We start from the raw sequence: 13,073 nt of genomic DNA, 5'->3' as shown, positions 1-13,073 counted from the left end.
CTTGCTGATACAGCCCTGTGTCACAGAGCAAGCCGAGTGCTGCAGCTCGTGGGTGCAGGGCAGCCAGCATGGGCTTGTCCGGACGGGGTCCTTGAGATCCTGCATCTACCACACGTGGCAGGCTGGGTGAACGGACCGCCCCATCTTACAGTTGTGGAAGTTTAAGGTCCCCAGGGGGGACATGACCTGCCCACATTGGACTCTGCATTTTCGACAGAGCCTCACTTCCTCTGCACCCCGTTTCCAGTTAGGGGCACGGAGGCTCACTGGGACCAACGGTGGGCGGAAGTCACTGGCGGAGCCTGACGGCAAAGCAGGTCATCACCTACCTCCTTACCTTCCTCACTACTTATGCCTGCAGGACCCCTGGCCTCCAACCTAACTGGCCCTGGATGCTGTGATTTTGGAATTCCTGTTTCTGATTATTACAGTTTTTCTGTGGCCTCTATTCTGTCACATTTGCAAGCAGCTGTTTCCCATCCCTACTCAGATGCAGGCTGCCCCCCGCACCCCTGCTCCCCACATCAGGCCTCCTCGGAACGGCTGCAGGCTCAAAGGCTAAGCAACGGTGCCCGTGGGGCGCTCCACCCCAGCTCCAGGCGGGGGACTGGCCACAGGCTGCAGTGTCAAAGGGCACAAGGGTGTGGCGGGTCCCAGTGCCCTGCACTCTGCACCAAGAGCTGCTTCCTCATCTGTCCTCCTCTGGCACAGAGACCCCCCTGTCTGGCAGGGCCCCTCGGAGCGACGCCTACCCTGTGTCCTTCTAGGGCCAACTTGAGAGCATTCAGAAATCAGTCCCCTATCTTCAAACATCCCAGATGTTGGGTGGACAAGAGACTGGTCTATAAAGTCCATGTTTCAACAGTCGCAGAAATGCCTTTAAAACACACACCAGCAAACCTCAGAAAGAAATCAGCTCTCCCCTTCCCAAATCCCAGCGGAACACAGCTTGAAGAATTCCTCTGCCCACAGCAATCTGGTGGCCTTGCGGGTCAACGTTTCTCAAAGACCGCATTCTACACTTAATGGGCCAAGGTTCTAACCTCCCTGTGCCTCAGTTTCCTCATCTGTAAAATGGGAGCAATCACAGTACTCAGACTTATTGTAAAGGTTAAGAGCGCAGGTGCATATAAATTTCCATGGCCCCGTCAGAGGGGGCCATAGAGTCTAGCTCCAGTAACGATGATGCTCTAATTATTATGGGGGCCGCAAACTATGCGTTTGCCTCACTTATGTCACTTAGCGCTTTCAAATTAATGAAAGAAGAATCTTTTCTACCCGGCTCACACCATGTGTTTTTTCTACAGAAAGGGAAAAGTGGGGCCCATCCCCCAACTGGGGGTGGCATAGGAGGGGCACCAAAGGACGAAAGGGGTCCTCACAGGGTGTATGGAGGTCCAACTGCCGCTCAGAGGAAAGCGACGTCCAGCAGCAGCCACGCTCAGAGGAGCGAGCGGGTAAAACAATCACTGTCCAAACAAGAAAAGCACCACTGCCAATCCCAACACTTACGTCCAGAACCGTCCATTGTTCCACTACAATAGCATCGTAGCCCTGCATGGTTTTGCTATCTTCTGTGGAAACAGCTTCAAAGATGAATACTCCATCTGTCAGGCCGCGTAAGGAATCTGTGGAAAAAGAAAAGGCGGGGCGGGGTGGAGGGAGGTTGCTGTAAACCGTCTGTGGCAGAAGCCTTACAAGCAGCAAAAATTTTCACTGCATTCATTAATAATCCCAATCAGAACATCTTTTCAGCATGTTAATTAAAGAAGGCATACACAACCATAGAGTCTAGCCCCATCAGAATGAATGAGACTAATTTACCTCAGTTTTGAATAATATCCTTGATTTTATGAGCCCAAATTTCATTGTTAGCAATCACCATTTGATTTCACGCGTTTACCTTCCTTTTCACGCTCCAACGTCAGGATGCGCTGGGGAGAACTTATTCGGGGGAAATGCAATCATTTAGAGACAGTTTTTAGAAGCAAACTATATTGAGGTGAGAGAAATTATTTTGAAGTGGGGATAGATGCAACGCAGCAGCTCTGGGCTTGCAGACGCAGTCCAGATGCGCTGATTCCTCGACATTTGTGTGACGTGGGTGCAGTACATGGGACACTTCACGCAGCTCTTGTCAGGAGGTGAAATTTGGGGGAAGGGGGAATTTTTCAAAATGATTTACCATTGAAAATGTTTCCCTGAGCACTGCTATAGTTAATGGTAAAGTTCCGAGTTCCGTATAATTCAACAAACCTACATCAAACATAGCATGATTCAGAACTGTCTCAGGCCGTGAGGATGTCAAGAAAAACACAACAGGCTCCTTGCCCCTGAAGAAGACTTTCAATGAGGCACTTTCTAAGTTAATGGGTCCTAAATACCCTAGATTCACTTAGATGAGGGACTGTGGAACAGAGGAATGGACTCAGAAGCAGGTGGTTTGGGCCCATGCTCTATCGGAAAAGGGATCTGACCCTTTGAGGGGTTTGGTTTCTTGCCTGTGAAAGGGGGTTGTAGACAGAGAATTCCTCCTGGTCAGTATCCTACGAATCACTGCTCAGTCGCACTGTTCTGGACTGAACTCTGTCCCCACCCACCACCCCCGATTCATATGTTGAAGCTCTAACCTCCAAAGTGAGTACATTTGGAAACACATCCTTTCCGGGGGTAATTAAGGTTCAGTGAGGTCATAAAGGTGGGCCCTAGTCCAACAGGACTGATGTCCTTACAAGAAGAGGAAGAGACACCAGAGCACCACCCACCCCAACCCCCTAACCTTGCACAGAGGAAAGCCCGTAGGAGGACACAGAGAAGGTGGCCATCTGCAAGTCAGGAAAGGAGGCCTCACCAGAAACCGAATTTGCCAACTCCCTGATCATGGACGTCCAGCCTCCTGATCTATGAGAAAATAAATGTCTATTGTTCAAGCCAACCAGTCTGTGGTGTTTTGTTATGGCAACAGACATAAAAATATGTTTAGTGATATAAAGGACAATTCACACAATAATGTGACCTTTTCTTCATCAGTAAGGGAAGGGAGACAAACACAGAAAGCCCCCTGAGTCACACTGGAGTTCAGGAACTGCCAGCACTTTCCAGAAGTCACAAAAAGACAGACAGATGGAAACATATAGCAACCTTCAGCTTCTGTCTTCCAACAGACCTCACAAGCACAGTCAAAAAGCCATCAGAATGAGAAAATTATTTGCAACAACAAAAATAAGTAATAAATAAATGGCTACGCTTAACACACTTTATTGTATGTAAAAAGTTTCCAGGACTTCCCTGGTGGCGCAGTGGTTAAGAATCCGCCTGCCAATGCAGGGGACACGGGTTTGAGCCCTGGTCTGGGAAGATCCCACATGCCGCGGAGCAACTAAGCCTGTGCGCCACAACTGCTGAGCCTGTGCTCTAGAGCCCAAGAGCCACAACTACTGAGCCCACGTGCCACAACTACTGAAGCCCGCGTGCCTAGAGCCCGTGCTCCACAGCAAGAGAAGCCACCGCAATGAGAAGCCCGCGCACCACAATGAAGAGTAGCCCCCGCTCACCGCAACTAGAGAAAGCCCATGCACAGCAACGAAGACCCAACATAGCCATAAATTAATTAATTAATTAATTAATTAATTAATTGATTAAAAAAAAAAAGCTTCCAGGGCTGAAGGGAATTTTAGCTGCACAACCTTTCCAGAGAACAACTTAACAACATCTCAAAAGACTGAAACACAAAAGTCCATCCTCTTTGACTCAGAAACCCTACTGTTTTCAGTCCATTCTGAGCACCCATTATGTGCCAGGTACTCTCGTGATCACTGGTGACAAATGAAGACCCCGCCCCCATGGAGCTTCCCCTGCCCTGCAGGGGGAGAAAACATAATGTCCCAGGAGATAAATGCTATGAGAATATAAAGTGGGCTGGGGTGGGGGTGGGCGGGGTGTTGCATGGAGGTAGAGGCAATGGCACGGCTGTTTCTGAAAGAAGTGCTCAGGGTAGGTCCCCCCCACTTTGAGTAGAGATATGAACTAACTGCAAGCCAGGCATATGGATCTGCGGGGTTTGAGAGTTCAAGGTAGAGGACACAGCTTGAATAGAAATGCAGAGTGAATGAGGGGCCACCAAGGACCAGACAAGCAGCAGAATCATGAGAAGAAATTCAAGACTAAGACAATGGTGGGGAGATAAGCCAACCAGGGGCTTATCCACGTGACTCGCTTGGCCAGTGGGATCTTAGCGGGGGGTGACACAAGCAGGGGCTTGCGAAGCACTGGCGTGGTTGAACTTGATCTCACATCTGTGCCACCACTTCGAGAGCACATGCCCCAGCTAGCCTGTTGGAACAGAGCTGCCCCAGTGGAGCTTAGCCTAGATCAGCTGATCCACAGACCTGAGAGTGGGCCCAGCTGCCTCAAAGAAGCGGCTCCAGGCAACCTACGAATATGAGAGAATAAATTATTACTGTTTTAAGCCAGTGAGCTCTGGAGTGGTTTGTTACACAGCATCATCCTGGCAATATCTGACTGTTACAATGCCCAATTGAAACTTAAGAAATCTGAGACCAGTGTACTTCACTTAGCCTGGGGAATATTCCTGATTGTTCCAGAATGATAGAGGGGCCTGACCAACTCAACAAACCACAGCTCTGAGGGGAATGCCTGGAGCACAGCAGCCTCATCCTGATATTCTTCCTACCGGACAAGACAATACTCCATTTCAAACAAGATCCCTGTGGGTTAATCAATACTATGCTCCATTTTTGTATTTGTTTCCTATACCGAGAGTCTGTCACCAATCAGCCTTAGCAAAAGCGCTAAGCTTGCCTCTCTCATCCGCTCTGCTAAAAAGTTCCCCCCGAGTGTTTGTTCAATGTCCTCCTAAAAGACATTTTACTAAGGTGACCAAGGAAGGACAGAACTGCTCTTTGGCTGAACCACATTTAAATATTTTGGGCTCCAGGACAAGCACGGACCACAGTCCAGCTCACTTAGCAAGTTCTGGGTAACACAGGTCCAGCTGGAGCCCCTGCCCCAGTAGGGATGCCCTACGGAAACCCTTTGAATAAAGCTTTCCCAAGTCCTGACCTGGTGATGCTTGGGACACAGAAGATACTCACTGATCCTTCAGTAGCATATGATCCCAGCACACATTTCTTCAAGGCTTCTACAAAAATATGTTATACCCAATTTCCAAAGTCTCTACCTGCACATCTCCTTACTGGAAAGCCTCCAAGCCCTTTAAATGCGCCTACCGCATGCTCTAAGTATTAGAGTACTCAGCACGATATAGACAGAGTTGAGGTCCACCTGGGGAAGGAGACGGCGCAGCCCATCCAGAATTTCCTTCCGACCCCCTGCCTAGCATCCCCTCCTTCGCTCCAAGTCACAAGCCTGGGAGGAGGGCTGTGTGGTCCAGGCTTGGGGGCGTGAAGCAGGAACAAACCAGGTCCTTATTTACCACCTTCCTCATTCAGTCCTGCCTGCAGCGTCTCGGCCCGCTGCTCTGCTCTTCTGAATCCAGAGTGCTGATTCACCCACTTAACTACACAGCAAGTTCAGAATGGCTGTCAAAATTTGGTCATCTGTAACAGCAAAAAAAGTCGATGAACCACAGACAGCAGACAGCTGGGCTTTTAAAGAGCCCCTTGTTTTGACGGCCTCATCCACCACCCGTCTCTTCATCACCTTCCTGGCTCAACCTCGCTGTAGTGTGCTCCGAGCTGGTATACATAGGTCTCTCTCAGAGTGCAGCTCTCCATGCAAAAAGGTTAAATCGTCCTCCATCTATGGAAGACATTCCATTATCACTGCATTTTTTTTATTAAAGTAAAGATGCTTCCCTACTGTGCACAGAAAGCTATTTGCCCTGGCATTGTATAAATATTTGACGCCGGTCTTTTGGCAAAAGGCCACCTTAACTTTCCAAGCTTATGCTTTACAAGAAGGATGTGAGAAAAGAAGATTTGCCCTATTATCCCAAGAGGTAAATTCTATGAGAAAACTGCTCTTCCCTTGCAGCCTCCGGGACACGAAGACTCCACCTAGCAAGCTACCCTTCAGGCTCACCCTAGGTGCTGGTCCTCTCCCAAGTCCAGCGTGAAATGCACACGCCATAGCAAGGGGTCGATGCATGTGGTCTACTAGAAAATGTTACTGTTCTCCTTTTAACAAGCTAGGATGGTTTAAATGCCCACACTGGGGTCACTGGCATAACAGATGTCCTTGGCCCCCTGAAACCCCTTTTCCCCACCAGCATGGCACTCACGGCACCACCTTGGTTCCAGGAGTGGCCTGTACCAACTGCATAGCCATAATCGCCCGTGTTACAGGGACGCACAGCCGCACTCAATCAATCGGACAATGGTGTGTGCAGCTCCCCCATCACCCCACAGCTAATCTGCTGACATTATCAAGAGTGGAGCAGGCCTGCTGCTTCTCTTGCTTCTGCAGCCCTCACTTCTGCTCTCAGCCTGCCTGCCTTCCTGCAGTCCCTGTCTGAAGCGGTGAATAAGTTACAGTTAGGGGCAGCCTGCAACTTCAGTGTCATTTATCTGACCAGATGACCAGATGGGGAGGAAACGCCCTGATTCGGTGCTTGCCGGCTATGAGGCCCTCTGCCAGGCACATTCATGGCTTCTCATTGAACCCCTCCCCCCGCTGCCAGCTCTGCAAGGTTATCATTCCCTCTAAGTGGTGAGAAGATGGAAGGAAGCTGTAGGCGTGAAACCATTTGTCTACATTCAAGCGCATACAAGGGCCTATCTCGATCTGAAATGTAGTTTGTGTGACTCCAAAGCCTATGCTCTTTCAACAGGTGACAGATATTTTATTTTGCTACCACGAGGATGTGCCAGGGGCCGTGCTCCAGCCGGGGGATGGGCAGCCTAGGCGCCCAGCCTCACGGAGCAGGCGTGCTCTGACCACTAGGCTGCTCTCCCTGCCCTCGTGTTTTGGGTGCATCTCAGTGGGGTTGCAGTGAGATGGCCTTACGGCTTCTGTTTGGGGCCAAATCCGTGCAGAGGCCATGCCTTCCTGCATGGGGCAAAGAAAGAACAAAAATATGTGTGCAAATGGATAAGCTGTATCTATCAACACAAGGGACAGCATACAGCAGTGAGAAAAAATGACCTGCAGTGACGTGTAAAAATGTGGATGAATCTCACAAAGAGAAGCCAAACACAAGGGCAGACTCCACCCACATAAAGCTCACGCCCCACCTGTGACGCTTCCAGTCAGGACTGTGGCGGCCCCGGGGGAGAGGCATTGTGAGGCCGTGAGTGGGACTCTGATGGAGCCGGGATGCTCTGTTTCTTGATCTGGTGCTGGTTACACGGGTGTGCTCGCCTTGTGAAAACCCACTGAGCTGGACCCTTAGGCTCTGTCTTGGTTTCTGTACGTGTGCTGTACTGCAGGAAAAAATTTACTTAAAAGATGTGCCATGGAGAGAAGAGAAAATGCATTTCATGGTGTAAGTGAAATTTACCCCTTATGCTATTCAGCGGCTCCTCTGAAATAGAAGCTACGCCTGCAACCACTAGGCCAACATGCCTGGAGCCTGCGGTCAGACAAGGGAGTGGCCGTGAACTTCCTGCAATCTCATCCTCCCTAGCTCCCCCAGTCTGCAGGGGCCTGGTGACGCACACCCCAACAGCAGCTCCCCCCAGCACTACGCATTACTGAGCAGCGTCCGGAAACCTTTATTGGTCGCCTCCTGTATACAGTGCATGGTGGACGTCCACACTGGGACACTAAGAAGCATAGGAAGCAGGCCCTGCCCGAGGGCCTGCAAACACGTCTGCCTAAAATATGTGTCCCTACGTGTATTCTATTTAAAATACGTACATGTTTTTTACCTATGTATTTTGCAAATACAAGGTAATCTGGTTTATGCCAGGCATCAAAAATGCGGTCTAAATACCAAATGTTATTTGGATTGACGTGAAGCTGGGGCATCAGAGAGAGTCTTAAGGAAAACCTAATCTTTAAAGAGGTAGGAAAGGAGGGACTTCTAGGTACAATGTGTCTCCTGATGTGACACAGCTCGTCAAACACAATAGCATCTGGAATGTATCCTAGACCGAAGGGCTTAATTTATTGAGGTCTTAGAACTAAATTCCAGTTTATAGGAAACAGAGGCTGGAGAAATAAGATAACATTAGGAGGCCCTGGCCGGACAAATCCAGAATGCAGGGCATTCTAAGAGGCTAGGTTTATTTCAAGCAGTCAGGGTCATGAAGAACGACTCTTCCAGGTAAAGGAGCAGTAAGGGCGTGGTCACCGTATGCAGTGCCTGTTGCTGGACTGGATTCTGGTTTGCACTACTTGCTGCAAAGGACATTTCGGAAACAATGGAAGACCTGTGAACATGGGCTGAATAGAGATGATGCTGCCAGAGGCGGAAGGACTGCCCGGCTAGGAGAGGGTGAGGGTGGGGCAAGGGGAGGGTGAGGGCCAGGGGGCAGGGAGAGGGAGGGGGAGGGCCAGGGGATGGGGGGGAGGGCCAGGGGGCAGGGAGAGGGAGGGGGAGGGCCAGGGGGCAGGGAGAGGGAGGGGGAGGGCCAGGGGGCAGGGAGAGGGAGGGGGAGGGCCAGGGGGCAGGGAGAGGGAGGGGGAGGGCTAGGACAGGGCCAAGGACAGGGCCAAGGGCAAGGCCAAGGGCAGAGCAAGGTGGGGAAAGGAGGGGAGGGCAAAGGGTAGACCAAGAGGGATGCAGAGCAAGGACGGGGCCAGGGGGACAAGTGGGGTGAGAGCAGGGCAAGGACAGCTGGTGGTGGCCAGTGATGGCAGCAGGGACCCTGCAGGCCTGGAAGCCCTTGGTGGGAAAACAAGCTTCAGAAGGTGGGCAGCCAGCTCCGCCTCGCCCTTACCCCAGACTCCTGGCACCCACCCGAGTGCTCAGCAGCAGCCAGCTCAGCAGAGGGTCTCCCTGCCCGGCCTTTCCCACCCTTGGGAAGCGTAGATTCTGGCCTTTGTCTCACTGGCTGCAGTGTTTCCGTGCGTCCATCCGCCCTGCTGTCTGAGCATCCCCTGGGCTCGTCCACGCTGCTGGCTGCCACCAGGTCCTGCTACTTCCCTAAGGGTGACTTTCAGCTCTCCCCTCCCCAGGGGCCCAGCCGGGGGCCTCAACCTCTTGCCAGGAGGCCACCTCTTTCCTCTCCTCGAGTCCCTTTTCCCCACGCACACCCTTCTTTCTTCCACCCGCTTTCTTGCTACTTAGCAGCTGGGCACCGTGGCAATGACTTCAGTGCTCTGTGTCTCGGTCTCCACAGACGTAACGACAGAACCCACCTCACTCAGCCTTGGGGATCAGATGAGTTGCTGTGTGAGCTGCTTGGCCGAGGACCAGCACACAGGAGCCGCTAGGGGCGTGCTACCATCACTCTGCTGCCCTTTCACCTATGCCTGAAGTTTACCAGACCCCAAGGCCACAGCCTGCCCAGCCCAGGACACCTGGGCATTCTCAGGAAAGAAGCCCAGGAGGCCACAAGCAGAAGCCCAACTCGAGGATGGTACAAGCCTTTCCATGTCCTGGGAGGTAAAGACTCGGAAACAGAAGATGGAGTCTTAACTGGATTCTTCGGGCTAAACATCACCTTGTTTATGCGACAAAGTTCTCATGCATTTTATGACCCTGTGGAAAATATTCAGAAGCACAAATGTCTAGTTAAGAAGACTGATGCTTTTCCAGATGTCAAACAGCTTAAAGATGTGCTCCTAGCTCTGCCAGGTTTATTTGGAAGGACACTAATTATCCTACTAGAAATAGGTTCTTTTTATACTGATGATTAGCTTGCTTTTTTTTTTCTTTTTTTAAATTCTGGGAAAAGAACATATGCATGTTTCCTCCCTGGCCAGCGGAAAGCCTGGGCTTTCCTAGAGCAGAAACGCGCTAACCCAGTAAGCCCTTCTCCCAGGTCACACGCTCCCTCTTATCAGAAACGTCAGGGTGAAATCGTGTTTGCATTTTGAGTGGGTTCAGATGCATTTTGTTCTGAGAATTTTGCAGCCGTCACCAGGAGGGATGTGCAGCTACGGTAGAGCCCGACGTGTGGGCAGCCCTGCTGCGGAGACGTCACAGGCTCAGCGCAGGCTGCTCGGCTGCACTTGCCAGGGAAAATTTCATGTGCTGTCTTCAAGGCAGGAAGGCTGGATTTCATGCAGCTTAAAGCCAAGGGAGGCTATAACAGCATTTCCAACACTCTAGTCAAATCTGAAGCAAGACTGTATACATTATCTGTGTTTTTGGACTCAAGGTCGGAGAACAGGGTGGGGGGAGGAGTGGAGGTGGTAACGGAGCCTTGGTGGCCAAAGGCAGAATGGCTAGACAGACAACGAACGGCAGCGTGAACTTTCAAGTTCAAGGTGTCCTCCCTTGGGGCTCAGCTCGCCTCTGACACGCGCAGGCAAGAGAGAAAGCTTCCCCTTTGAAACCCCAGTTCTCCCAAGGTGGGGACATGACCCGTGGCTGCCTCGGCGGCTGCCATGTCCAGCGCCTCCCTACCTATCTTTAAGATGTTAGTGCAACTAACATCAGTTTCCCAGGGAGATATGCACAGTCACAGAGAGCCCCTCTGGGCCCAAGAGGAGGTAAAAGGAGCTGCTGTTGCCACACCCGAAGATGGGCGACAGGGTGTCCCTGCAGGAAGCAGGGGGCGGAGGGTTCCTCCCTGCCCCCCCCCTAATGCTAATGACGAGGGCTGTAAACATCTGCCCCTAGAACACACCCTGGTGCTGGGTGGTGCATCTTCAATAGGCCAGGACGACCCCTGGCTTCCAGGAACTCTGCAGGCACCCAGGGAAGGCCTCCTGGAGCAGGGGGAGTTTACTGACCTTGCCGTCAGGGAATGGAACTGACTCTTCCTTAGTTGTATTAATGAAAATATACTCTAGAACTGCACTGTCCAACACACTAGCTATGAGCTGCACGTGGCTATTGATATTTAAATTAATGAAAATTAAATAAAACAAAAATTAAGCTCCTCAGTCGTACTTACCACATCTCCAGTGGTCAGTGGCCACCGATGGCTGGTGGCTACCATACTGGACGGCACACATACAGAACAGCCCCGTCGACACAGTGAGTTCTACCAGACCGCCCGTCATCTTTCTTATGTCCTTCACCCATCCACAAACAGTCATGGCCCACGATACCGTACAATGCCTGCTGCTACTATATGAACATATTAACATTAGGTATCGCTACTAAGATAGGGACAAGGGACTTGTACTGTACAATGTTCTAAGGTTTTGGATGATTTCATGTATGTACATTCAGAATGAAGACTGATGTCTCTTCCAAGGATGTTTGCTAGCATGTCAAGGGTCGCAAGTAATATAGCATCCAAACCCTGTTCCTGACGCTGCTAATTTTTAGAGAGAAAACTGCTCAACAACCAAGACGCAGGGCTGTCAGTGCCCCCTGCCACGTTTTGCTGGGATCATCGGATTTGGTGTTACTTTACGTTTCACTGACTTCCGGGTCCTGCTGACTGGCAGCCCTCAGCGTCCACACATGCTGGCAGGTTGGCCCTACTCCCCACATTGTCTCCCGGTTTCGACGCCCCTAGCAACCCAACTTGCCTTCATGTTAACTTGAAAACCCTTTCTTTGCCTGTGACACGTCTCCCCACTTCGGGCAAACTTCCTCTCTGCCTTAGAAAAGCTGACACTAATAGTGCTACCCATGCAGCAACCCCCCAGAGAGAACCCATTACTGGCAGGGCCACTGGGTGCCGAGAGACCCAGGAGCAGCATGTATCCCCATGGAGCTTACAGAAACCAATTCACTTCTCTGCAGTTAATTCCAAGGTGCTGCTATTGTTACTTCAAACTGTAATGGTGTCTACAAACAATTTGCACTTTTGGAGTGGCATGATCCTAGGGGGTAATTAACAAACCCTGGGAAAAATCTTCTCAAAAGTTTTGAAAAGCAACCTAGATCGAGGCCACCATCAATGAAACAGAATTGCTCCCCCTTCTCTGTCATGTTAGAATAGACCTGGCTGACTCCTGCAGGGGTTGGGAGAACATGGGTGGTGAGCTTTATGGAAGATTCTTCCAGATGTGTTACTCAGAAATCACACGCAGCATGTTGATCCGCTGCAGAGCTTTCTGAACAGGGCAGGCTCTGAAGACGGGCTGAGAGGACGAGAGTAGGCAGCAGGGTTCAGAAGGGCCCCCCGAGGGGTGGGCTGTGCCTTCCCTACCGTTGACCAAGCCGAGGGAGAAGACCGAGTTGACCAGGACGCCGCCCTTCCGGAAGTGGTCGCTCATGTGCTCCAGCCAGTTGGCATCCAAACTGCTCACCGTCTGGCCGTTCCTGGAGACCCGGAGGGGAATGGTGACAGGATAGTATTGCCGGCACTTCTGATGGCTCTTCGGTTTGTTGAAAAGGGCGAAAATCTCCATTTCTGTTGGGATTTGTAAAGAGAGTAGGGAGAGGAGAGGTCAAACGGTGACATACTGCCTCACTGGGCCTGACGGGATCTCTCAGGAGCCTGAAGAAACGATATCAAAGGCCAAAGTTCTGTTAGGTGGCACTGTTACCTAACAATAAAACCTGATTCCAGGGACTTCCCTGGTGGTCCAGTGGTTAAGACTCCGTGCTTCCACTGCAGGGGGCGCGGGTTTGACCCCTGGCCGGGGAACTAAGATCCCACGTGCCATGTGGTGCGGCCAAAAAAAATTTCTTTTAATTTAAAAAAAAAAAAACCCAATTCTAAGCAGTAAGTTAGGGTGCCTTAAAAGTGACATGGACCTCAAAGGTTGAGCCCTGAGGTGACTGCCAACAAAAACTGGCACTTGCCATCTGCCTCTACAAGAATGAGGTCACTAGCCACTGCAGCCACCGACCTCAACGCACCCTGGAAGGCGTTCAGGGTGGAGATCAGGAAGGAGGCCCTCTGTGCTCTGAGAAAAACTGGCAGATCAAGCCCTTAGATGGTCAGATGTTTCAGGAGAAGACATTATGAGCCCAATTCTTGCATCTCCTCGTATCTAGAAAAGCACTGAAATAATTAACAGTGACACCTGTTCCTCGTGACTGGCAGCCAGCCTCTGCCAACATGTGTGCTCCA

The 13,073-nt window shown here is 51.0% G+C and overlaps 1 protein-coding gene across 1 annotated transcript in view; it reads right to left on the bottom strand.

Annotated features, from left to right (window-relative positions):
• Positions 1–13,073, bottom strand: part of RFTN1 (raftlin, lipid raft linker 1) — a 199,972-nt gene that overhangs the window by 43,163 nt on the left and 143,736 nt on the right. The window contains exons 6-7 of the mRNA XM_068545867.1: positions 12,204–12,407; positions 1,513–1,628 (exon numbers count right to left, since the gene is read on the bottom strand). Coding sequence (XP_068401968.1) covers positions 1,513–1,628; positions 12,204–12,407 — 320 coding nt within the window. The remainder of the gene's footprint in view (positions 1–1,512; positions 1,629–12,203; positions 12,408–13,073) is intronic.

This window comes from Eschrichtius robustus, chromosome 6 (assembly GCF_028021215.1).
Source record: "Eschrichtius robustus isolate mEscRob2 chromosome 6, mEscRob2.pri, whole genome shotgun sequence".
Classification (NCBI taxonomy): domain Eukaryota; kingdom Metazoa; phylum Chordata; class Mammalia; order Artiodactyla; family Eschrichtiidae; genus Eschrichtius; species Eschrichtius robustus.
This window is presented reverse-complemented; position numbering and strand designations above follow the sequence as displayed.